This window comes from Agelaius phoeniceus, chromosome 4 (assembly GCF_051311805.1).
Source record: "Agelaius phoeniceus isolate bAgePho1 chromosome 4, bAgePho1.hap1, whole genome shotgun sequence".
Lineage (NCBI taxonomy): Eukaryota > Metazoa > Chordata > Aves > Passeriformes > Icteridae > Agelaius > Agelaius phoeniceus.
The window spans coordinates 72,498,489-72,523,656 of record NC_135268.1 but is presented as its reverse complement, the minus strand read 5'-3'; the positions used below and the strand labels follow the sequence as shown (position 1 = coordinate 72,523,656).

The 25,168-nt window shown below is 45.6% G+C and overlaps 1 protein-coding gene across 1 annotated transcript in view; it reads left to right on the top strand.

Moving 5' to 3' along the window:
* The first annotated feature begins 17,915 nt into the window (after window positions 1–17,915).
* Window positions 17,916–25,168, top strand: part of DNAAF9 (dynein axonemal assembly factor 9) — a 77,727-nt gene continuing 70,474 nt past the window's right edge. Inside the window, exon 1 of the mRNA XM_054633858.2 lies at window positions 17,916–18,069. Within this exon, the coding sequence (XP_054489833.2) occupies window positions 17,987–18,069 (83 nt within the window). The 5' untranslated portion in view covers window positions 17,916–17,986. The remainder of the gene's footprint in view (window positions 18,070–25,168) is intronic.

The following is a 25,168-nucleotide window of genomic DNA, read 5'->3' as shown; positions in this document are numbered from 1 at the left end:
ATTCCAAAGCAGCAAAACATGGAGAAGCTGAAGCTTCTCAGCTTCTCAGGAGAAAAAATCCTGGCAAAAGGATTTTTCATGAAATGTGTCTGTGACAACATTCATGGATGTGTTTGGAGAAACAGTGACTTCTTTTGTGCCTCCCCTAGAGACAGAACTCCAGGTGAGGGAAGAATCCCTAAAAGACCAGGAGGAATTTTGTTCATCCTCTGAGACAAGGACTTTGCACATTCCAGTAATTTATAATTTGCCATGGAGAGAAATCCTGGCTTTCCTCCCACAGGAGGAGCAGGGCAGGTCCTGGGCGCTGCTTTGTGCAGCACGTGCAGCCTCTGACCCTAATCAGGATCCTGATTTATGGGATCATGTGAGTCCCCTGATTTACTGAGCATCTGTCTGGGATCTCCTTACAAACCCTGCTGCTCAGGGCTGCCTTCACACTCAATTTACCAGTCTGGGGTGAGCTGGCTCCGATAAATTGGCACAGGGTCTTGAAATCACAGTCAAATGTGATGGATGGATGGATGGATGGATGGATGGATGGATGGATGGATGGATGGATGGATGGATGGATGGATGGATGGATGGATGGATGGATGGATGGATTCACTCACTGCCTCCCTTTTTTCGTGGTTATCCCAAATTCATGCCTTTAAGAGCAACGCTCATAAAATAACAAATGCTGTCTCCATGTGGATGTAATTAAAATCCAAGCATGAGCACACAATTATGTGAAACTCCTTTCTTCAGCTTCCAAGCCCCAGGAGGGCAGCCTTTAGGTCTGAGTTTCACTGCTGATTCACTGTGTCTTGAGTGCCTGGCAGGTTGTTATTAATTTTAATGACTTTGTGTTTCCCTGCACTGGTGTTGGCAGTGGTGAGCACGGCCTGCAGCAGTCTGGGTGTAATTGCTGTGCAGATCCTGGCAGCAGAGGAGGAGGGAAATACATGGACAGATGACAAAAACCAAGCAGAAAAGCTGATTGAGCCTGGAGGAGGAAGCAGCTCTGTGAATCCTTTCTCTGTGAGTCCAAACCTCCCTTCCCAAATCACTCCAAGCCCCATCCAACCCAGCCTTGAGTGCTTCCAGGGACATCCCTTTGATTTCTGTGCACATTTCAGAGAAGGGACCTGAGCAAGGGCCTCCAGCAGGTGAAATAACCCCTCAGGTTGATTTTTTTTTTGGATCATCAGTGTTGGTTTTTGTCCCTTCCTGTTGGTCCTGGCAGCTGGCAATGCCTCCTTGTCACCACACACTGCTCTTAAAGCTTCTCCTCCAGGTTTGGGGCTCCCCATTTTGGACAGAAATGTAATTTCTCCTGCACTTTTCAAGCAGCTGGGGATGACTCCTGTCACAAACGTCATGGTCACTCCCAGAGATTCTGGGATAATTCCAGGACCTGGAATCTGGGAATTCCTGTTGCAGTTATGGAACATCCCTGTGTGACCATTCCAGGGCAGAGAACCTCCAAAAAAAGGGCAAAAACCTCTTTTGCTCTGGTGTCAGGGCTCCATTCTGCCTCTGGCTACATCTCCTGCTGCAGCTGAAAGCAAACTCCAGGTTTTGCCTGGATGTAGAGGAAAGGGACAGCAGGAGCAGCAAAACTCAGCAGACCCAGAGGAAGAACCTGCTGCAATTAAAACCAGGACCATGTGGTAATGGTTGTTACTTCCCCAGCTCAGCAACAGCCACAGGAGGTGTGAAAATGCCAATCACTTGTTTTTAGAATTTAAAAGTTTAATAGTAATAAAATTATTATAAAAATAGCAATATAATTTGAGTAATAAAAATCTGGACAATTTGGATTAGGACAGTATGAGACAATAGAAACAAAGAGTTAGGGACGGTTCAGGCACCTTTTGCTGGGCAAAATAAGCCCAAAAAAGGACACCCGTTACCAGAGGATTAACCCTTAAAAACAACAGCCTGTTGCATACTCATACACCTCATACATGATGCATAAATTCCATTCAAACACAGGATTCTGTCTGATCAGTGTCAGCTGCTTCCTCTGAATCCTGACGGCTCTTCAGGGCTGAGGGAGGCAGGAAGAAGTTCATTTCTGCTGATAATGGAGCAATAAATTCTCTTTCTCTTAAAGATTCAGGTGTCCTGTGGCTGCTATCTCAGTGCAAGTACCTCCTTCCTCTCTTTAAAAAAAGTATCTTACACAACATAGTTTCTATTTTAACATTTTGTTATAACCTAAAACTATATTTAACACACCACTTAAGAAAATTATCACAGCATAACTGTCACCATCATATTTTCTGAAAAATCCCTTTGCCAGGATTCTTCTCCTGGGAAGCTGAGAAGCCTCAGAGAAAAAAAAATGAAAACAAGAATTATCTCATTTGCTTCTCCTGTGTTTTGCTGCTTTGGAATGTAGTTGGAGATTGTTTATCCAACATGTGAATTGTTTTTATTGAATGACCAATCACAGCCAGCTGTGTTGGGACTCTGGAAGGAGTCACAAGTTTTCATTATCATTCTTTGTAGCTTTCGGTCTGTATCCATTCTCTATTCTTTAGTATAATATAATATAATATAATATAATATAATATAATATAATATAATAATGAATTAGCCTTCTAAGAACATGGAGTCAGATTCATCATTCCTTCCTTCGTCAGGGCTCCCTGCAAATACAATAAACTATCTCTTGTTCCAAGGTCTTTTAAGATTAAACTATCCAATTAAGAACTGACACCTAGATTATTTTCCTTTTTAACCCAATAACTGATTCCTCAAACCCCTCAATGTGGACTTTTCTGTCCAATTACAAAACACCACATGTACAATAATACCACATGTATTATGTTAGAAAGTTATGCTGTATAAATTTTCTTAAGTAGTGTGTTAAATATAGCTTTAGGTTATAACAAAATGTTAAAACAGAAACTATGTTATGTAAGAGACTTTTTTTAAAAGAGAGGAATGAGGTACTTGCACTGAGATAGCAGCCACAGGACACCTGAATCTTTAAGAGAAAAAGAATTTATTGCTCCATTATCAGAAGAAGTGAACTTCTTCCTGCCTCGCTCAGCCCTGAAGATGCTGTCAGGATTCAGAGGAAGAAGCTGACACTGACCTGACAGAATCCTGTGTTTGAATGGAATTTGTGCATCATGTATGAGGTGTATGAATATGCAACAGGCTGTTGTTTATAAGGGTTAATCCTCTGTTAACGTGGGCCCTTTTTTGGGCTTATTTTGCCCAGAAAGAGGTACCTGGACTGTCTGTAACTCTTTGTTTCTATTGCCTCATATTATCCTAAATCCAAATTGTCCAAATTATGATTACTCTAATCATATTACTATTTTTATAACCATTTTATTATCATTAAACTTTCTAATTTTTTTTAAAAACCCAAGTGATCGGCGTTTTTCACATTTCCTGTATTTCCTTTCCAAGGATTCGCATCCTCCTCCTTCAGAGGCAGGAGCGGGCGGGCCGTGCCCGGGGAGCGCTCGCTAATGAGATCAGTGGTTTGTTTTCATTTAATGGGCTGCCGGAGGCCGTGCTGGAGCTGGAGAACCCCGGGCCCCTTTGTTTCAGCTGTAAATTGCCATTTAACTCGACAGCTCCGCTCCCATTGTTGGCCGTGTAAAGATGGAGCGAGGTAAAGGAGGGGATGAAAAGCTGGGGGTGACACCAGGGAGAAAGGGAGCCAGGGTCAAAGCCAAGGGCAGGGACGGGAGATCCCCCACGCCCTTCTCCTGACAATAGAGCGATTTATTTCTGTTGGAAGACACTTTTATATCCTAATTTTAGCGTCCTTTTAGCTGGTAAACAGGGAATATGATCGCGCTGGCAAGAATAGGAATCGTGTCCTCGCAACCCCCGCTTGCAGATAATTTCAATCCAGTGTTCAGCCCTTCTTGCTCACGTTATTATTTTACAGTTAGCAAAATCAGAAGCAATCAAATCTCATTTTGTGTGAAACATGCGTATTTTATGATTGGCTTTCAGCAAATATTAAAATGAATATGATGTGTGTTATGTTGAAAAGTTATGCTGCGTTAATTTTCTTAAGTAGTGTGGTAAATATAGTTTTAGGTTATAACAAAATGTTAAAATAGAAACGATGCTATGTAAGAGACTTTTTTTAAAGGAAGAACTCGCAGCGAGATAGCAGCCACAGGACACCTGAATCTTTCAGAAAAAGAGAATTTATTGCTCCATTATCAGGAGGAACGAACTTCTTCCTGCCTTGCTCAGCCCTGAAGAGCCGTCAGGATTCAGAGGAAGAAGCTGACACTGATCAGACAGAATCCTGTGTTTGAATGGAATTTATGCATCATGGATGAGGTGTATGAATATGCAACAGGCTGTTGTTTTTAAGGGTTAATCCTCTGGTAACGGGTGTCCTTTTTTGGGCTTATTTTGCCCAGCAAAAGGTGTCTGGACTGTCTGTAACTCTTTGTTTCTATTGTCTCATATTGTCCTAATACAAATAATTATTACTCCAATTATATTGCTAATTTTATAACCATTTTATTATCCTTAAATTTTATAAAATTCTAAAAACAAGTGATTGGCGTTTTTCACATTTTGCATCCCCAGCCCTTCCCTTGTTTTATTGTGTTGCCAGCACAACACAGAGGAGCAGGAAAAAAATGAAGAGAGCACCAACACGAGGGGCTTTGTGGAGTTCCTGCAGATGCTCTCCGGGCAGCTTCACCCCTCCTCCTTTTCTAGCTCTTGTCTCGCTTTTTCTCAGTGCCCTGCTCTGCACAAAGCCCTCCTCGGCTCCAAACCTCTCCCAGCTGGTGGGGAAGGAAGGGTTTGTCATCATTGTCCCCAGCTCTGTCCGTGTGGCTGCCGTGCCAGGCGAGCCCAGCGCTCTTCAGACAACAAAGAATATTCACAGAGATTTTTTGCAGGCAGCAATTTGGCATTTTCTTTGCTCTGGTGCAAGACTGGATCATTTCTAATTATCTGGTATCGTGAATTGTGTCTATTTTTGTGCAGGGAGACAGCAGATTTCCCTATTTATTATTATTTATTTTTTTTTATCTTGGAAAATAGCTTTTCCTTTGTCTCTCCCAGAACAAAGAAACGTGAACACACGATTTAAACAGTGCTGAGCTGAGCCCATCCCCAGGGGGAAGGCGCTGCCTTTAATGGGGTTATATGCAGCAGAAATAAATTTGGCCAGGAGTCTGCAATCACTGCCTGAATTAATGGAAAAAAGGGGGTTCTTTGGAGCAGGCTGAATAGCCCAGCTGCAGCAATTATCTCCTCACTCAGCAGAATGACGACAAAATTAGTTCCAGATATAAAACCAGGCAGCAGAGGCGAGACACCCACTGGGGATTTATTTCCCAGTTAAGGACACTGGAAGTTCCCTTTCCATCCATGTCTCCCATTAGGGATTTATTTCCCAGTTAAGTCACCCACCCAGGATTTGTTTCCCAGTTAAGGATTCTGGAGGCTCCCTTTCCATCTGCATCAGCCCCCCAGGATTTATTTCCCAGTTTAAGGACACTGGAGGTTCCCTTTCCATCCATGTCTCCCACACAGGTTTTATTTCCCAGTTTAAGGACACTGGAGATTCCCTTTCCATCTGTATCAGCCCCACAGGATTTATTTCCCAGTTTAAGGACACTGGAGGTTCCCTTTCCACCCATGACACCCATCAGGGATTTATTTCCCAGTTAAGGACACTGGAAATTCCCTTTCCATCCATGACACCCATCAGGGATTTATTTCCCAGTTTAAGGACAATGGAGGTTCCCTTTCCATCTGCATCTCCCATCAGGGATTTATTTCCCAGTTAAGGACACTGGAGGTTCCCTTTCCATCTGCATCTCCCATCAGGGATTTATTTCCCAGTTTAAGGACACTGGAGGTTCCCTTTCCACCCATGACACCCCCAGGATTTATTTCCCAGTCAAGGACACTGGAGGTTCCCTTTCCACCCATGACACCCATCAGGGATTTATTTCCCAGTTAAGGACACTGGAGATTCCCTTTCCATCTGTATCAGCCCCACAGGATTTATTTCCCAGTTAGGGACACTGGAGGTTCCCTTTCCACCCATGACACCCATCAGGGATTTATTTCCCAGTTTAAGGACAATGGAGGTTCCCTTTCCATCTGCATCTCCCATCAGGGATTTATTTCCCAGTTAAGGACAATGGAGGTTCCCTTTCCACCCCTGCTGGTGCCACACACTCATGGCTCCCTGGGGTTTCACAAGAGACAGGGAGCTGCACACCAATTTGTGCAATTTCATTCCTTTTTTTTCCAAGGATTTGGCAAAGTTTTGTCCCAAATCACCTCCCTGTTCCCCAGTTCCTGCCTTTAAAAGTTCCCAGCGTGGTTGAGCCTTGTCATGGTCATAGCTGGGGCTACAGGGAGCAGCTCCTCACACCTACAGCGATTTACACAGATATTTATCCATCTTTTAGGATAATTATCCATTCTAGGTGGTTTATTTGGTTCTGGGGAAGGCCAAATATGAGACTTTTTGGCTGGACATGCCCCAGCCATGCTGAGCCCCAGAATCCCCCTGTGCTGAGCGGATTCCCCAGCGTGGGCAGCAGGGGAAGGGGGGATTCTGCCCCTGTGCCCTGCTCAGGTGAGATCCCACCTGCAGAGCTGCCCCAGGTCCAGCAGCAGAAGCACCTGGAGCTGCTGGAGCCAGTCCAGAGGAGGCCATGGAGATGCTCCCAGGGCTGGAGAATTGGATGGTGGGCAAAAAGAGACTGGTACATTAATTTTGTGGTTTTATTTTAAATATCTACAGGGAGGACATTAAAAAAAATTATGATAGCCTCAGTAATATATAATATAATGATATATTAAAAATATAATATAAATATATAAATTGTATAATATAAATATATAAAATAAATAGATGTAGAAGGATTAAATATAACATGTCATTATAAAATATATAAATATACAATACATAATATAATTGAAATAAATATGATCTATAATTACATTATTATATATAATGTATAAATAATATATATAATATACATTATATAGAATATAGAAAATATCTATAATATATTATAATTAAAACAAAATTATAATTAAAATTAGAAGAGATATTAATAATATATAAAAATAGATATTATATATAAATAAAATATATAATATAATTAAACATTAAAATTGCTGGAGCCAGTCCAGAGGAGGCCACAGAGCTGCTCCAGGGCTGGAGCCCCTCTGCTCTGGAGCAAGGCTGGGAGAGCTGGGGGTGCTCACCTGGAGAAGGGAAAATTCCAGGGAAACCTCAGAGTCCTCAAAGGGGCTCCAGGAGAGCTGGAGAGGGACTGGGGACAAGGGATGGAGGGACAGGATTCAGGGAATGGCTTCCCACTTCCAGAGGGCAGGGTTAGATTGATAGTAGAGAGAAATTCTTCTCTGTGAGAAGAATTTTATATTTATAATAGATAAAAGATCTAGAATTATAATTAAAATAAAATGATCATTAAAATTATAAGATATATTTTATTAAGAATATATATATTACATAGAAATAAAAATTATAATATAATTAAAAATTAAAATTGCCTCCCATTGAAGGAGGTTCAGAAGACGCTGGGAAGAAAAGCCTGTGATTTATTTCAAGAGGGCTTTTTCCCCCCTCTCCTCCTGGTACTCCGAGGCACGCAGAGCTTTGGCTGGAATGAAAGCCTTGATTGCAGTTGGGCTTGCGAGCCCTGCACCCCTCTGTGAGCAGCTCCCAGGCAGCACTTTGTGCATTGTGCCCCTGTAAAGAACCCAGCTGCTGCCACCGGGTGTCACACAGGGCTCCAGGACAGGGCTGGCACTGCCCCCTCCCCGAGGCTGGCAAGGGAGAACCTCGGAGCTGGGAAAACCCCTCGGGAAGGGATTGCCCAGCGGGCTCAAAGCTGAGTTACTCAGGTGTGAAAAACGCCAGTCGCTTGGTTTTAGAATTTTATAAATTCAATAGTAATAAAATGGTTGTAAAAATAGCAATATAATTAGAGTAATAATTATTTGGACAATTTGGATTTAGGACAATATGAGACAATAGAAACAAAGAGTTACAGACAGTCCAGGTACCTCTTTCTGGGCTAAATAAGCCCAAAAAAGGACCCATGTTAACAAAGGATTAACCCTTAAAAGCAACAGCCTGTTGCATATTCATACACCTCATACATGATGCACAAATTCCATTCAAACACAGGATTCTGTCTGATCAGTGTCAGCTTCTTCCTCTGAATCCTGACGGCTCTTCAGGGCTAAGTGAGGCAGGAAGAAGTTTGTTTCTCCTGATAATGGAGCAATAAATTCTCTTTTTCTGAAAGATTCAGGTGTCCTGTGGCTGCTATCTTAGTGCAAGTCCTCTCTTTAAAAAAAAGTATCTTACATAGCATAATTTCTATTTTAACATTTTGTTATAACCTAAAACTATATTTACCACACTACTTAAGAAAATTAACACAGCATAACTTTCTAACATAACACATATAATGTTCATTTCCATATTTGCTGAAAGCCAATCATAAAATATGCATTTTTCCACATCAGGGAACAGGAAAATTGGCTGCCTCCATCCCACACTGCCCATCACAGTCACAGTGAGTGGCATCAGGTGACAGCCATGAGCCTGTGGCTCTGTGTGATTTCAGGAGGTGGATGCTGTCTTTGGGGTGAAATACCAAAAGTCATCACCTCCTGTTGAGTCTTAACTTCTTTTTTGCCAGGGCTGGGATTAAATGTGTGAGATGGTATTTCTTGTTTGGACTCAGATGTTTGTTAGTTCTTATCTCTGTCACAGTCCCACAAACCCTGAGTTCTGCAGCACTTCATCAAACTAAAAATGGAGCCCCATCTCTCTCTCTCTCCAAGGCCTTTTAGGGATAAACTGTTCAACTAAGAAATGATACCTGAATTATTTTTATTTTTAACTCAATAACCAACCACCAGTGCCCGCATTGGTGACTTTTTTATCCAATTACACAAAACCACCCAAACCCATGGAGAAGAAGGTGAAGAGGAAGGACCAGCCTCTGTCCTAAAACATCCATCTTGCTTTATATATATTACTATATTCTAAAACCCTAAACTCTGAGTTTTGCACCCTATGATATTACACATTTCTATTCAAACTCCACAGCCACAATCCCAGTTCTATCATTCCATTTTGGAAGCCTTCTCCACAGCCTCAGGTCAATGCAGTGTTTGTTCTCTTTGGGGTCAGAGTCCGTGAGCACAGAACATCTGATATTTTCAGCATCCAGGGTTCCAACAGCTTCCCAGCAAGCCCCCTCAGCCTTTTCCCAGCTGGCAGAGCTCTGGGAATCTCTCTGTGCCTGTTCAGAGAATATTTTAATCTCAGCTGCTGTTATTAGTATTATCACTGCTAATGGTAATCGATAAATTAAGGGCAATGGGATTCCCCCTGCTGAGCCTCAGCACTTTGCAAACACCCGCTGGGAGAGCCATTCCTGCTGGAATCGCTGTGGAGCCGCCTGGGATAGCCCTGGGGGAGACAGAGAGCTGTAAATCAGCCTCTTGTAGAGGCTGGTGTTGGTTTAGTGCAAGGATAAAGAGCCCACAAAGGCTTTTGTGCTGTGGGTTAGAGTGCCACAATTCCTGCCAGTGCTCGAGGGATGAGAAATCATGGATGCTGCCTTTATCAAATCAGATTTGTTTTCTTGTGAAGAGCCCAAGATCTTTGAATTTGGCCCATAGTGTGTGCCACAACATGGTGAGGTTGGCAAAGGTGAAATAATTTGAAATATTCCAGGTGACAAGGGACATGATGAGAGGAAACAGCATCAGGTTGCTCCAGGGTGGGTTAGATTGGATATTATGGAAAATTTCTTCATGGAAAGGGTTGTCCAGCCCTGGCACAGGCTGCCCAGGGGTGGAATCACCATTCTTGGGGGGATTCAAAAGCCATAGGGATGTGGTAGTTGAGGACATGGCTTAGTGGTGAACATGGTGGTGAGTTAGTGCTTGGACTTGGTGATTTTAGAGGTCTTTTCCAGCCTCAGCGATTCTATGATTTGATTCATCCCTGCCCAAGTAGTTCCTGCTTGTCCCACAGCACAGACCAGTGGCTCTCCCTGCAGTAATTTGGGGAGAAAACTGATGGGAGCCACCAAAAGGGGCTGGGATGATGCAAGATTTGAAGTTTTTTGAGTCATGGAGAAGTAGCTCCAGCAAAGCCTGACCCCTCCAACACTCAGCACTCGGTCCCACAGCAGAGAGCAGACAAAAAGCAGATTTTGGGCTCTCATTTCCTAAGATGAGCCAAAACAGAGGTCACAGGAGCCTCTGCAGTTCTCCATGCCCCTGCTGTGGCTTCCCAGGAAGCTCTTCACAGTGGGGTCTTACTTCTACATCTCCCTTAAGTTCTCTGAAGATTTTTTAGCTCATGAAACACAGCAAAGGCTGCTGGCCAATGCTGGAATGGAGTTCTCTTGGATCCTCTCTTTTTCAGTAGTGATTTCCCCAGCACGTTGAGCAACAGGTTGGAACATTTCCCTTTCCAGCTGTCCTAGACAGGGAGAGAAGATTTTATTTCTACCCCCAGATTCACAGCTCTTTGTGCCTGTGTGCTTTCCCAAGCTGTGTGTTTCACAAGGATAATTGGGAACGGGGAAGCTCTCCAATTGGGAAGCTTTCCTTCCCAAGGCTTCATTAAATGAGCTGCTCTGTTTTCCTTGCCTGCAGCTGCGAAAGCGCCGCGCACCGAGAAGTGGAGAGTTGACCAAATCCAACATTTTTCTGTGTGTATTCCCTCCCAAATCTCTGTAACTGCATATTTGATTTGCAGAGGGTCCTTTTGTGGTGGCCTCCAGGCTGACCTGCTCGGAGCAAGCCATAAAATGAGCTGGGTTCCTCTAATTTGTTCTGGTAGCGGAGAGACGCGGCGGCTTGCGAGCGCTGAATGCTGCCAAATCCAACGTTTTTCCACGTGCATTCTCTCCCAAATCTCTGTAACTCCATATCTGATCTGCAGAGGGTCCTTTTGTGATGGCTCCAGGCTGACCTGCTCAGAGCAAGCCATAAATGAGCCGTGCTCCTCTAATTTGTCCTGGTAGCGGAGGGACGCGGCGGCTCGCGAGCGCGGAATGCTGCCATGCAGAGAGGCCTTGCTGAGAACATCCCAGCCTGCCTCTGGTAGAGCTCCAGGATCCATGCTGAGCATCAAATCCATGATTAAATGGCTCCAGGGGACACAATGCGTTCGTCCCCATCCATCATTGAACAAAACCTGGGAGCTGAGCCCGGCACGGTGCTCTGGCTGCTGGCTTTGTCCCAGTTTTGTCCCTGCTGGTTCCCACAGCCCCTCCACCAAGCTGTGAGCTCAGCCTTCCTCCCTCTGGAGCGAGGCAGGATGGAGGAGGAGGATGGAGTGCTGCTGGTTGTAATTACCATCACCTTTGTTTTCATGGATGAGTGAAAATGAGTTTAATTTCAGTTTCCGTGGAGGGCGAAGGGAATCTCTGCTCGCTGTTTGTTGACCACACTCCTGGATTTCCACTGGGCAAGCCAAAAATCTGAAGGGAAAAAAACATTTTTCCAAGTGATCTCATTGTTGTTTCCTTCCCCTGGAGCCAACAAACAGAGTGCACAGTGAAGTGGTCAGCAAGGTACTGCTCCATCGGATGCCCAGGAAATGCTGCAGGGAACCTGCTCAGGAGCTGCATTTTGCCATGAACGAGGCTCAAAAGGGGATTGAGAGGCAGTGGTGACTCTGCAGGGTGGAAATCAGTGATGGAGCCTGAGGACATAAATGTTCTTTGGAGAAAAAGGAGAGGTTCAGAGGATTTAGGTCTCTGATCCCACCGCAGCGCCAGTGGTTCCCTCCCCTTGCGAAGGAAGTGGGAAGCACTGGAATGAACATGGAGGTGGGTGGGAAGCTCTTGGAGATGAATCAGCAGCATGAAAATCCTGCTTAAATGAAATGCTGACAAAAGGAGATGAAAAGCTTAGATGGATTTTCCCTTCCTGACATGCCTGGCATTCTCAGCTCACATTTCTGAGACAGAAACCATTGCAAGCTGAAAATGGAGAGTCCAGGAATGCAAAATTCCTGCTAAGGAGAAATTCTGGCTGATTTCTGGGAAAAATAGTGGGTTAAAGATGAAGGGAAATCCTCTTAGAGGGAAAGAGATTCTGAGGGTCTGTTTGGAAGAGGAAAGAAATTTTCATTGAAAAATTTTCGTGGAGAAATTTTCATGGAGAAATTTTCATGGCTTGTTCATGACAAGGGCCTGGAGTGCCAGGACAAGGGGAATGGCAGAGGGGACATTTAGATGAAATATTGGGAAGAAATTCTTTGCTGTGAGGGTGGTGAGGCCCTGGCACAGGTTGCCTGGCTCTGCTCATAGCAGGGAGGTGGAACAAGATCATCTTTAAGGCCTGTCCCAACCCAAACCATTCTGGAATTCTATGATCCATATCTTCATAGAAACTATTCACAGCATGAAGCAAGGGAGTTACAGCAAACAGAAGCCTCCTGGCCAATTTACTCTCTTAATCATCTGTGGATGCCTTAGGAGGAGCTCAGAGCTCTCCAGGACCACCAGCTGAGGAGCTCTGCCCAGCATGGAGAAGCTTGGAGATGCTCTTCCCTTGCACATCCAACCTTTGAAGCTGCTGCACTGCCTGAAGTCGCAGCCTCTCCCCAGGCCAACAGGCAGAGACTTGAGAGCGAGCTGGGGAGCTGCACAATCTGCTGCTGCTGGCTTAAATCAGGTTTTAAGCAGTGGATCCTCAGGCAGTGTTGAGAGGAGGCTCCTGGAAGGGAAGAACAATGCAGGGAGGGATTTGAGCTCTGGAGGAAGCGGGATGGGAGAGGTGGGAAGTTGTTCCTGGAGATAAGGAGATGCAGGGGAGGCCACACAGTAAATGCTCTGGGGCCTGGCTTTCTCTGCTCATCTGAGGCTCAAAAAAAAGAAGGAAAAGGGAAAAAAAATGAGTGTAGGGCTGGTTGGCTCCAGGAGGTGGTGGTCACACACCTGGAATGCTGATGGTGGCCAGGGGGAGGTTTTGGGCAAGCAGTGGGAGAGGAGCAGATCCCAGGGAGATCTTTGAGGTTTGAGATACCAGGGAAGGACCCAGGGAGGTTTCAGTGTCTCCATCCTTGGATGGTTTCAGAAGCAAACTGAAAACAGCTCCGAGCAACCTGGTGTGACCTCATGGGTGCCCCTGCTTTGAGCAGGAGGTTGGAGCAGAGACACCCTGAGGTTCCTTCCAACCTGAATTTCCCTCTGATCCTAAACCATATCCAGACTGTTGCTTCTTTTGAAGAACTTTTCCAGAGCATTCAGGGTGCTGGGGAAGAGACACCAGCACACCCCTCACACCCCTCCAGACAGCAATTTCCTGATTTTTTGCAGACCAAATGCTGTGCTGATAAACCTGGTATGGCCAAAGAAGACATTCTTCAAGTCCCTTCCAACCCAAGTTACTCCACGATCCTATAGGGCCTGGAGATGTCCCTAAACATGTTGAAATGAAGAAGCCATGACATCAAATTATTCTCAGGGGCAGTGGTTTGTTCCTCCATCAGGCAGCAAACATTTCTTTGCTCCATCCACTGTTGGAAAAGCCAAAAGGAACTTCAGCAGTGACCTCCACCAGCACCAAATTCCCCCCTTGCATGAAGCCAGTTTGCAAACAGAAAATCCAAAAAAATCCTTTCTATTTGCTGGTCACCCTCAGCCCCCTCTATTTCTTAGCCAAACTCTTCATTTACAAGGAGCAGTGGCTATAACAAAACAAGTCTGGGTAACTCAGGGTCAGCACTGCTATTTTTTGAGACGTTTCCTGTGCTTGCAGGATCTTTGTGTGTTGTGTCTCCATCACCTCCTGCATCTCCACCCTGTGTTTGATGGGTGTGTGGTGCCAGATTCAGGGTGGTATAAACAAGCAGATCTCAGCTTGTTGAAGTAACTCACCCTTTTGTTTTCTTTGACCTGGGGGCTGCTTTTTTTTGTGGTAAGAGTAAAACAATAATTTCAGGGCAGAGAAAATTTTAATATCTCTCCTCCCAAAATAGCACTAGAGAAGAATGAAGATTTTCTAGCCTGAAGAACTTGGATAGATGGAGTAGGAGGCTTTTTATAGCCATCATAATTTATTACCTAATTTTCCCTCCCCAGGTAAAAATGGGAAACTTTTCAAACAGTCTCATTTTATTCCTTTCTCTTGCTATTCATAAATTTTTCAGTAAGAGCTCTGAAGGCAGCAAGTCCATTCTCTGAGTGAACATCCATTGCCTGGAGGGTGGACTCCTCTGAAACATTCATGGGATCCCATAAATACAACAGAATCCCATAAATCCGAGCAAAAAGGAAGAAAAACAGTTCTTATGAAGCACAGCAAGGGACTGCCTTGTTTGTTTACCGTGCAAGCAGAGCACAATTCATGTTTTCTCTCCAAGAAATCGGAATGATTTCCTTAAAAGTGCTGTTGCAGTAGGAAAATAGCTCCTGGATGCTCCAGAGGGATAAGGAAAATGCAAATTGAAAGCCCTAAAGGATGGATCCTTGGCTCTTAGGATGCTGAAAGTGGGATTTCTGAGTCATAAAGCTTTTCTGTTTGGTTTTATTTGGAGCTGCTGACTCTGGGGTTATTTCTGGGGTTGCCTTTGCCCATCAAGGATGGAGACAGGTTTTCCCTTGGTTCCACCACCCTGGGGAGTCCTGGATGGTTCCTTAGTGTGCACCAGGACGTCAAAGCCATCCCACAGCCCACATTCCCAGCAGCCAATGCTTTCCATGGGGAAGGGTTGTGCAGGTCCCAGTGGGATGGGATGTACCAATCAATTTTTAAATCAAATTCAGCCTCATCAGCCCAGGGTGGGAAGTTTAGTCATTCCTCATGGATGGGGGAATGAAGAATCTCTCCAGGTGCACATCTCAGGGTGAACAGCTAATTTTGGCCTCTCTGTGAGTACAACATTGTTTTCTCCAGCAGGGATTTGCTAAAAATAAACAGGTATCCAGGGAGGAGGGTGTGCAGACAGCTGTCTCCATGGGGAGATGCCAACCCTGAGGTACCCAAGCTGAAAACACAGCGAGGATCAGCCCTACCAGCTCACACGAGCAGATCAACCCACATCTGCTGTTTGCTTTTGGACAAAATCTGGGTCAGCAGGACCCACAAAGGAGCATCAGCAGCAGCTTTCCCCCTCTTTCCAAACCACTCTGCCTCCCCTCTTCCTCTCTTTGGGAGTTGTTGTGGGTTTCATTCAGCTTCTGCAGCCCTCAAAATGTGCAACAATAGTGGGATAGAGAAGCTCAGGAAGCTGGAGAGCAGGAACAATAGCTGATGTCACCTTCTTTCCCCTTCCACCTCACCTCACTCCTTCTCCAGGAAGCCTGACCTCTCTGTTGGGTGTTTTCCAGGTTGTTGACCTGATTTGTCATCCCAAGGGAGATACGAGGCTGCAGGCCACAGCAGTGGCGTGAAATATCTCCTCTTGTTGGTTGAAAGAGTTTTGGGGGTAAAATGTCCCTAAAAATCCCATCCTGGGAATGTCCCTTTTCCCTCTCCTCTACCACCATGTGCTCCTGGGGCTTTGGAGTGCCTGGGCAGGCCCATGGAGATGAAGAGGAGATGGAAGGAGTCAATAGAGCACTCAGATGTTGCAGGGGAAGGACGTGCTGTCAGGACATGTCTCCTTCCCTCTGTGGGTTTTGGATGTAGAGGGGGCTTGGGAAAACCTTCTGGAAGCTGGTGGTTCATGGAGTGGCATGTGACAACCAGCAGGAGCTCTGCAGGACACTGTCCCACTCAGCAAATGACAAGAGGAGCAGGAGAGATGCATTTCAGGAACCTTCTAGAGGAAAGCCAAGGCTTTTTAGCAATCCTATCCACTTTTGCTTCCAGGCCTTCAGCTCCTGTTGGTGATGCTGCCTTAGCAAGCTCAAAGTGTGTCCAGGGGCTCAAAAAACAGGAAGAATTTGGGATTGGGATGGTGCCAGCTCCTTGTCAGCACAACCTGCGCCGTGGAGACTTGTCTGTACATGGAACCATCAGAATTTCATCAAGGCCAGCTCAAATGCTTCCCAGTGGCTGCAGGGCAGCTGGGCCATGGCCCAGAATATTTATTTATCTTGTCTTTGCTCTATGGCACTGAGCAAAGTCCGATTTGGTTTTTGGGGAAAAAAGGAAATAACACTTTGGAACGTGTTCTCACCTGCACTGGGTTAAAAGTGAGGTGGGAGTGAGAGCCCCTGAGTGCTTCCCACTGGATTGGGATCCTTTGGGAGGGGAAAAGGAGCTTGCTCCAGGCAGCCCCATGTCTCCATCACACCCCAAAGCTGCAGATTTTGGGCTTTACACCGCTGCTGGCAAGTACTGGTGTAATTAAAATAAGATGCAGACAAGGGGTGTTATCCCACTCTCCACCAGGGATGAGGAGCTGGGGGGATTAATGGTGCAGGGAGCTGCTCACAGATTAGCACTCGGGGATGGGGATTAACGTTCTGGGGGGGAATGAGAGCCTCCACAGCATATTCAGCTTTCCTTGATGCTTACTCAACCTCTGGTCCTTCCCCCAGGGGTGGGTGGTGAGGCAGGAGCATGCAGGAGGAGCAGGATGTGTCCCCTCAGCTGAGGCATGTGGGATTAATGGGTTTCAGCCATGTGCCCTTCAAAGCCTGGCTCCAGATCCTTCCCTGAGTTGTGGTGACCTCAGTCCTTTATAGATCCACGCAGGTTTTCTGTGCAGGACCCAAAATCCCTGCTCCTGCTCCCTGGGAGCTGAGGGGTGCTGGCTCAGTTGTTTGGCAATGGTGACACATCAGTAAAATAGGAAAAGACTGGGGAAAGGGGGTCAGAGGGCAGACAGGGCTGGGATCTCTGGGCAGAGCAGGCAAAACTCCCTGAATTTCTGGTGTAAAGAGAATAAAGGGTGTCTGTAAGGGTGGTTGTGCTGGTTATTAGGACATTGCCAAGCACAGAGGGGTGCTGGTTGGAAAGGGGGGATATTCTTTGGGGATAACACAAAAAGGAGCATGTGGGGTGCTGGTGACACCCCAGAGGGGTGGCCAGATGGGGCTGTGGTGCTTTTTTAGGGAAAGACAGCTGGAGAGGGGTCCCATGGGGGGGTGCAATGCTGAGGGGACACAGGGAGCCAGGGCATGTCTGTGTGCTGTAGGGTGTTTTTGGGGACAATACTTTGGGGATACCAGGGTACATCACTCTGTGGAGCTCCAGGACACACCATCCCTCAGGGCTCTGTGGAATGTTGGGGGTTTTTGTGTCCCCCTGCTCCTCCGGGCTCTGTGTCACCCTTCCCTGGAGGGTTTTATGTCACCCATTCTTGGGGGGCTCTGTGTCACCCCTCCTCAAGGGTTTCAGGGGGTCTCAGGGGTCCCTTGTCCCCCCTCCCCGTGGTCTGAGGGGGTCTCAGGGGGTCTCTCAGGGATCCCTTGTCCCCCCTCCCCGGCGTGTCAGGGGGTCTCAGGGGTCCCTTCTCCCCCTCCCCGTGGTCTGAGGGGGTCTCAGGGGGTGTCAGGGGTCCCTTCTCCTCCTCCCCGGGGTGTCAGGGGGTCTCTCAGGGGTCCCTTGTCCCCCTCCCCCGTGGTCTGAGGGGGTCTCCGGTTCTCTTGTTCCCCTCCCTGACATCGGACGAGCCCACGCCCCATCGTGGGGGGGGGGGGGGGACATCAGCAGCGGTGGGGGCTGGACGCGCCCAAGAGCGAGCGGGGGGGGGGGGCGTGAGGGGTGTGTGAGCAGGGGGCTGGACTTGGACGAGCCCATTCCTGACGGAGGGGTGAACAACCTCATCCTCGCTATGTTTACTCCCAGCTAGGGCCGCTATCCAAGAATTCCCAACCGCACTTCCTGCGAGAGGAGAAAAAACTCAGGATAAATCCAGCGCGGACAGAAAAGCTGGCAGCGGAGGGAGCAGTGCGGGTGTGCCATATCCTTCCCCCCCCCGAGCCGAGTGGTGCGCGCGGCGCGGGGCGGGGCGCAGGGCCGCAGTGGCGGAGCCGCCCCGTCGCTCGGGCGCATCGCGGTCGCCATGGCGCTGTGCGGCCGCTCCGCGCTCCTCCCGCCGCCCCCGCGACACCGGCCCCGGCCCCGAGCCCCGGGGCCCTTCGTCAGGTACCGGAGGGGACAGCGGGGAAGGCGAGGAGAGGGGTGACAGCCAGCGCCAGGGCTGCGCTGAAGGGGCTGTGGGGTGGGGAAGGGGTGTGCGGGGTGGGGGTGTGTTGGAGGGGCGCTGAAGGGGGAATCGGGAGGGTTTTGATGAATTTAGAAGGAATTTGATGTGCGAGCAGCTGAGGTTTTCACAGCCGTGGCCCTGCTTGTGGAGGAAATAGCGTTAAACGCCGGGTCGGGGGCGTTGGGGTGCGAGGGATGGGGAGCGCAGCGCTTTGGAGGCGCTGGAATAGAGGGGATGGGGAGAGGTTTTAAGCCTTAGGATGGCGTCTTGAGGGGTTTGATGTGGGAGAATTTGGGGTGTTCGCAGAGCTGAGGGTGATGATTTGGGGTTACAATAGGGTTTCACACCTATTGGAGGTGTTGTGGGACAGAAGGGAGGGGACATTCATGAGAGATTTTCCGGCACTGATCTCTGCGGGTGTTGCGGGCGGATTTGGGATCATTAAAGGGATTTGGGGGGCTGCAGCAGCATGTGAGGGGCTGGGAAGGAGAAGGAAAGCATTGGCCGTGCTGGGGACAGGTAGATTTGGCAGGTGGCTGCCGGGAGGGAGGTACAGGACGGCAGACAGGGCCCTGATGTGACCTTGTGGATGGAGGGATTGTCACAAGCAGAATCCTGCAGAGGAGGAGGATGTGTGGGTGAGGAGCAGCAGGACATCCCAGGGGGCTTGGAGCAGGGCTGCTGTGCACAGAGTGGCTTTGGGGTTGTGTTTCTGTAGGGGATAAACCTGAGACTGGTTTGGGAGAGGTCAGCATGGGCTATCTTGGCAATAAAAGAAAAAAAAAAAGGCAGGAAAAGTGAATTTTAGTGTAGGGATAGCTGAGGTTTGGGAGGGGCTGAGGGATTATGGAGAGAAAGAAGAGGTTGTATTTGTGTCGGGGGGGTTTGTGGATACAAAGGTAATAAAATTTCCTGAGCTCTGAAAATATGTTGGGTAGGGCTTGACAGGAGCTGGGGTGTGGGGACATGTGAGATGGTGGCATTGGCTCTGTGGGAGCTCAGGTGTCAGCTCAGGTATCCTTAGGTTGCCAGAGCTCTGTTTCCTTTTGGAGACTTAAAGTGCACCCATGTGTATGATGCTGCAGCCCATTATTTATATGGTTTGAATAGAGGAAACGGCCTCAAGGTGTGCCAGGAGAGGTTTAGGTTGGATATTAAGAAATATTTCCCTGCTGGGAGGATTGTCCAGCACTGGAATAGGCTGCCCAGGGCAGTGGTGGAGTGGGTAGAAATTTAAAAAGCAGTTAAGAACCATTTTTGTGGTGCTTGGTGACGAGGTTTAATGGTGGCTTTGGCAGGGCTGGGGTAACAGTTGGACTCGGTGGTCTTGGAGAGCTTTTCCAGCCCAAATGATTCCATGATTCTGTTTTCTGGTACCACAAAGGACAACCCAGGAACTGAAGTGCTTGATGCTTTCAATAGTTCCAGCACAATACATGGAAGTATTCAGCAGTGGGAAGCCAGATAATCGGGGAAGGGAGACCTTGCACGTGAATTGCAGACAAACACTTGGCCAAGCTACCTGGCTCTGTGCTTGCTGGAGATTTTCAATTAAAAAACAAACAAACAGCGAAACCAAACAGCTTTTTATCTAGAGCACAAGAAGGGAACAAAAGCATTTTCACTTTTTGGAGGATTTGCCAGTGAAATGAGGAACTCTGCTGTGAGAGAGAGAGAGAAATGGAGGTTGTTCTGCTTGCTTGAAACACGTGAGCACGGCTGGTTATGTTCCCTCTCTCCCTTTCTGAATTGAAAATAAGGCAGAAGGAAAAGTGACCTTTTCAAATAATCTTTTTCACTGAATAAATTAATATTAATTATTTAGAAAGAGCTTGGTATTTTTTTTAGAGCTGTAAAGTATCTAAAATTCATGATGGGTAACGAAATGCCAAGATGGTTAAAAAAAAAAATGCTGAAAGAGAAAATGGTTTCCACTCAAGCCTTCCTCTTCCTGAGTGATTTTTGTAATCTGAGACCCTGTTTTAGAGTTGTCATGAGAACATTCAGACTCTGAACATCTGCAAGCTTTTGAGATGCAGCCAGCAACTGTAATTTGGTGCATTTGTAGGAGCCATGTCATCTGTTAATTTTTTTTCCTCCTTGACATTCATTCTTGTGCAGTTCTTTTTTAAATTTTTTTTTTTTTTATTGTCAGGCCAGATGGAGGCCAGTGTTTGCAATAAATTTCCCAGGCAGTCAGCAGATAGCAGGCAGTTAATAAAAATAACTTAAAACAAAACAATCTGTTACCCTCCCCCGCCACCCCCAAGCTCCCAAACAGGAATGGAAAAATTCTTCAGACTATATAAAGACTAGAGAAAGGGCCAGAGATAATTCTTGGAGTTCTTCCACATACTTGAGAGTCTTGGTCTGCCATGTGGCACCTTGGGAGCTGGTGACCCTCAGCATTGTAACAAGGAAAGAATGGGTTTGCAAATAGAAAGAAAAAAATCCCTTAAGTAAGAGAGGAGTGCTGCCCAAAAAAGGGGAAGTGTTTTTGGGAGGTGATGTCATCTTTCCTGTGTTTGGTGGGGAGTGAGTGTTTTCCTTGTGAATGCAGGCATTTCTGAACAAAAATCCTATGAAGTGCTTGTTTTAAATATCTGCATCAGGAAATTAATGCAGATTTGTTCTGTTTCAGAGCACTCTGCACCCACCCAATCTGAATTACCTTTATGTAAAACAGAGTAAGCAAATCCTCATTATTCATTATCCATGGTGCTAACATAATACAGATGAGTTCTCACCATGTGTCCATGTGAGGAAATGCAAAATGAGTCCTTGGGTTAATTTTTCTGTTGTCTCTTCCTCTGTGCTTACCATTCTCCTGCTCTGTTGTTAATCCCATCGTGGTTAAATATGTGTTTATTTTTTTTTTCCATGAGTGGGGTATTTGGGAGCACGGGACCAAAGAGTTATTGTGGTTTCCCAAGCAGTTTTTGTAGGGGACTTGTCTGTGATGAAAGATTAACAAATTTTTCTGTACCTGTGTGTTCCTTATGCAATTATGCTGAGGTTCAGGATTTTGTAAGAGCACAGTTGCACTGGAATTATTATTTTTTTTTAAAGAATGTGCTGTATTTTAGCAATGCAAAGATACAGCTGATTTAACTTGAAGGAAAAAAAGAGAAACAACCCCCATTCCTTGAATATGGATGATTTTCTGCCACCTCAGGGAAATAAGAATGCTTAGGGTCTACTACAGTGAGAATTGAGGGGTGTGGAACCATTTGCTTGATGGGAATAAAGAGGAAGAAGGGAAATTTGCCAGGGGAGGAGCAGAGCTATGGTGTGGATCTTTCAGCTGGAATTCTCCCTTTGTGATCATCTCAGCATCTGATTTGGAGCTTTGTGCCCACGTGGCTGCAGAGGTTCTGGCCCAGGAAGGAGCCCTGAAGGTGATTTTAGTCTTGAGGCACTGAAAATCAGCTTTGATTTCTGCCCAAGTGCCAGGCAGTGCCCTGTCCTTTTAATCAGAGTGAATGATGGCAGAATAATCACCCTGGAGCTGCTGCCCTTTGTCACCTTTTTCAATTATTGCCATTTTCTCAGCTGATAATATTTTTTGCAAGGGAATAGTTGATGCTCTCCATAATGTGCTGCAGCATAAGAAAATGAAAATACAGACATGGTGTTTGTAATTCAGCCTGTTAAACAGAGAGAACATCAAGGCTGAGGGGCAACCCATCATTTATAAATATCCTCCAAAAGTTTGTGATTGTGCAGAATGACATCAGGCAGTTCCACATGTTTAGTAAGGAGAGATTCAGGCTTGTTCCTATGAGCTTTGAGGTCTCTAGATTTGATCCTATAAATGCACACAAAATTAAAATTAATCTATCTATGTCCATTTTTTTTCTCACTGTTCCTAAAAAATTACTTGATGTCCTATTTATAATCAAGATCCCTAATCAAATTTCTCTCCCTATGCAGAGAAATTTGCAAAATAGGTGGAAAATTGACATATATTTTAAGGTGGGTGAATGTTGTCTTTTACAAGTGCCAAGCAGTGAAAGAGTTATGTTGAAATCAATGAAATTCTGAGAGTCTTTAGCTCAATCTGACTTCTGGTGTCTGTTTTCACAGCTACAGTGAGGTGGGGATAATGTCAGACTGTGGGAAATCCAGGAAAACCCTGGACTCTTAATACAAGCAAACATTTCTGATAGAAATCATCAGGTCAACAAAAGACTCAAGAAATAAAAACTTGATTTTTTCAGGGACTAAAATGGAAACAGATGTTCACAACAGCATTAACAAGAATTGAGACTTGGGAGAAAAAAGCCAAACCTGTAATTTATCATTCTATTTAATTTATTTATTTATGGTAAATTGGGCTGTTAATGGTAAAACCGTTGACTTTGGTGGGATCTGTTCAAGGTGAGGATTTCTCCTGATGTGGGGATATCTCTGATTTTCCCTGGCTTCCATCCAGCCTCAGCCACGTGGGGCTTTTTAGGGCTGCCAAGCCTTTGTGGGGGAGGAGCAAAACATCTGCCAAGAGGAGGTGAAACGCGGGGAAAGCAGCGAAATTTCAGCCTTTGTCAGCTGAATTGGGCACAATGAAACACAGCTGCAACCTGCCAGGCTGTGGGAATCCTCTGGGAATTGGGAATCCACCAGGAATTGGGAATCCAGCCCTGCCAGGCTGTGGGAATCCTCTGGGAATTGGGAATCCACTGGGAACTGGGAATCCACCTCTGCCAGGCTGTGGGAATCCACTGGGAATTGGGAATCCACCCCTGGCAGGCTGTGGGAATCCAGTGGGAATTGGGAATTCACTGGGAATTGGGAATCCAGCCCTGCCAGGCTGTGGGAATCCTCTGGGAATTGGGAATCCACCGGGAATTGGGAATCCAGCCCTGCCAGGCTGTGGGAATCCAGTGGGAATTGGGAATTCACTGGGAATTGGGAATCCAGCCCTGCCAGGCTGTGGGAATCCAGTGGGAATTGGGAATCCTCTGGGAACTGGGAATCCTCTGGGAACTGGGAAATCACTGGGAATTGGGAATCCAGCCCTGCCAGGCTGTGGGAATCCTCTGGGAATTGGGAATCCTCTGGGAACTGGGAAATCACTGGGAATTTGGAATCCTTTGGGAATCCACTGGGAATTTGGGAATCCAGCCCTGCCAGGCTCTGGGAATCCTTTGGGAATTGGGAATCCACCAGGAATCCCAATCTGGGGATTCTCAGCTTCTTTTTCTGCCTCTGTCAAGGTGGGGATTGAAGGCACTTGATGGTGTTTTGTGTTCCAGTTTAAATCTTTATTATTTTTTATTTATATTACAAGTCCTGAGTTCTACAGCATTCATCTAACAAGGCATAAAATGGCTCACTGTCTTTTGTTACAAGGTGTTTTAAGGCTAAACTATCCAATTAAGAAATGACACCTAAATTATTTTGATTTTTAACCCAATAACTGATCACTCATGTCTGACAATGTGGATTTTTCTGTCCAATTACAAAATATCACCCAAACCCATGGAGAAGGTGAAGAAGAACAAGCAGCCACCGCCCTAAAACCTCCATCTTGTTTTTTATATATATATTACTGTGTTCTGAAACTTGAAACTCCAAGTTTTCCACCCTGATATTATATATTATATATTATATATTATATATTATATATTATATATTATATATTATATATTATATATTATATATTATATATTATATATTATATATTATATATTATATGATGCAATATACAATATATAGTATATAATATATTATATAATATACAATATACAATATACAATATAATATATAATATATAATATATAATATATAATATATAATATATAATATATAATATATAATATATAATATATAATATATAATATATATTGTATATTGTATATTAATTATATATTATATATTACACACTCCTATATTATATTATATTTTAGAGACTTCTAATCAAATTACACACCCAGAATCCCAGTGCTATCAGTCAATTTTGGAAACCTTCACAAATAGAATATTTTCTTGTGGGTCTGTGCCCTTCAGCACAGAAATTTAAAATTCTCAGCATCCAGGATTCCAACAGGGATCAATGCTGGTGGTGCTGCCTCAGTTCTGGATTACCACGTCAAGAAAAGGCAGCTTGCACTCAGGTTAAATCCAGCCAGCAGCCAGGGGAAAAAGCATTGTGGGAGAAGAAACAAGATGGAAATTCAAGCACCATGTGGCTTTCTTGAGGAAATGGATTTGTTCTTTGTGATTGAGAAAGGCACAGTTGTTAATATTCTCTTTATTTGCCAACAGACGTGCCTTGCAGCGCCGTGGCTGTTACCAAGCTGTGACAGGCTGCCTGTTGTAAAGCGAGCTGCTTTGCATAATTAGTGTGAAGACGTGAACAGATGAGCACTAATTCTTAGAAGTTAATGATTGTCAATTATCTCCCCCTTTTTTTCTTCTGGATCTAGTCCAAGATTAGTGGAATATCAAGTACCTCAAGGTACAGTTCCTTAATTGGCCCAAGCACACTTTATTGCCAGCTGTCACCCCAAAATGTGGCTTTGCTTTTTGACCTGCCTCAATCAGCAGTCAGGTCAGCTTGCTGCTGTTTGAAAGCATTATTTTCTTTTTAATTCCTGGGCTGGAGGTTGTTTGGATCCATAAGCTGATCTGACCTGACACATGGCTTCCAGGTCGTTAGTGCAGACACAAAGGGGGTGAGGAGGCTGAGACTGTCCCTTGCAGAGCCAGGAGATTTTATCCTGCCTTAAACCCACAGAGAAATCCCAGTTCTGCTCAAAAATGGTGCAAAAATTCCCACTTCACCTATTTCAACTTCTTACCTGCTCCAGAAGTTGCCTCATAGGTGCATAAATAACTTCCAGCTCTTGTCTTGCCCAAATCTTGTTGGAATCCAGGATTTTGGAGCTTCCTTAGGACCATGTTTGCAAAGACACCTATATTTTTGGTTTTTTCAGCAGCAGGTTCTTTAGGTTTAACTGTGGTTATGTAGATGGTGGATCCAGAGCCACAGCTTCCAGGGAAGCATCCCAAGGCCCACAGGTTGGTGTGGAGGTT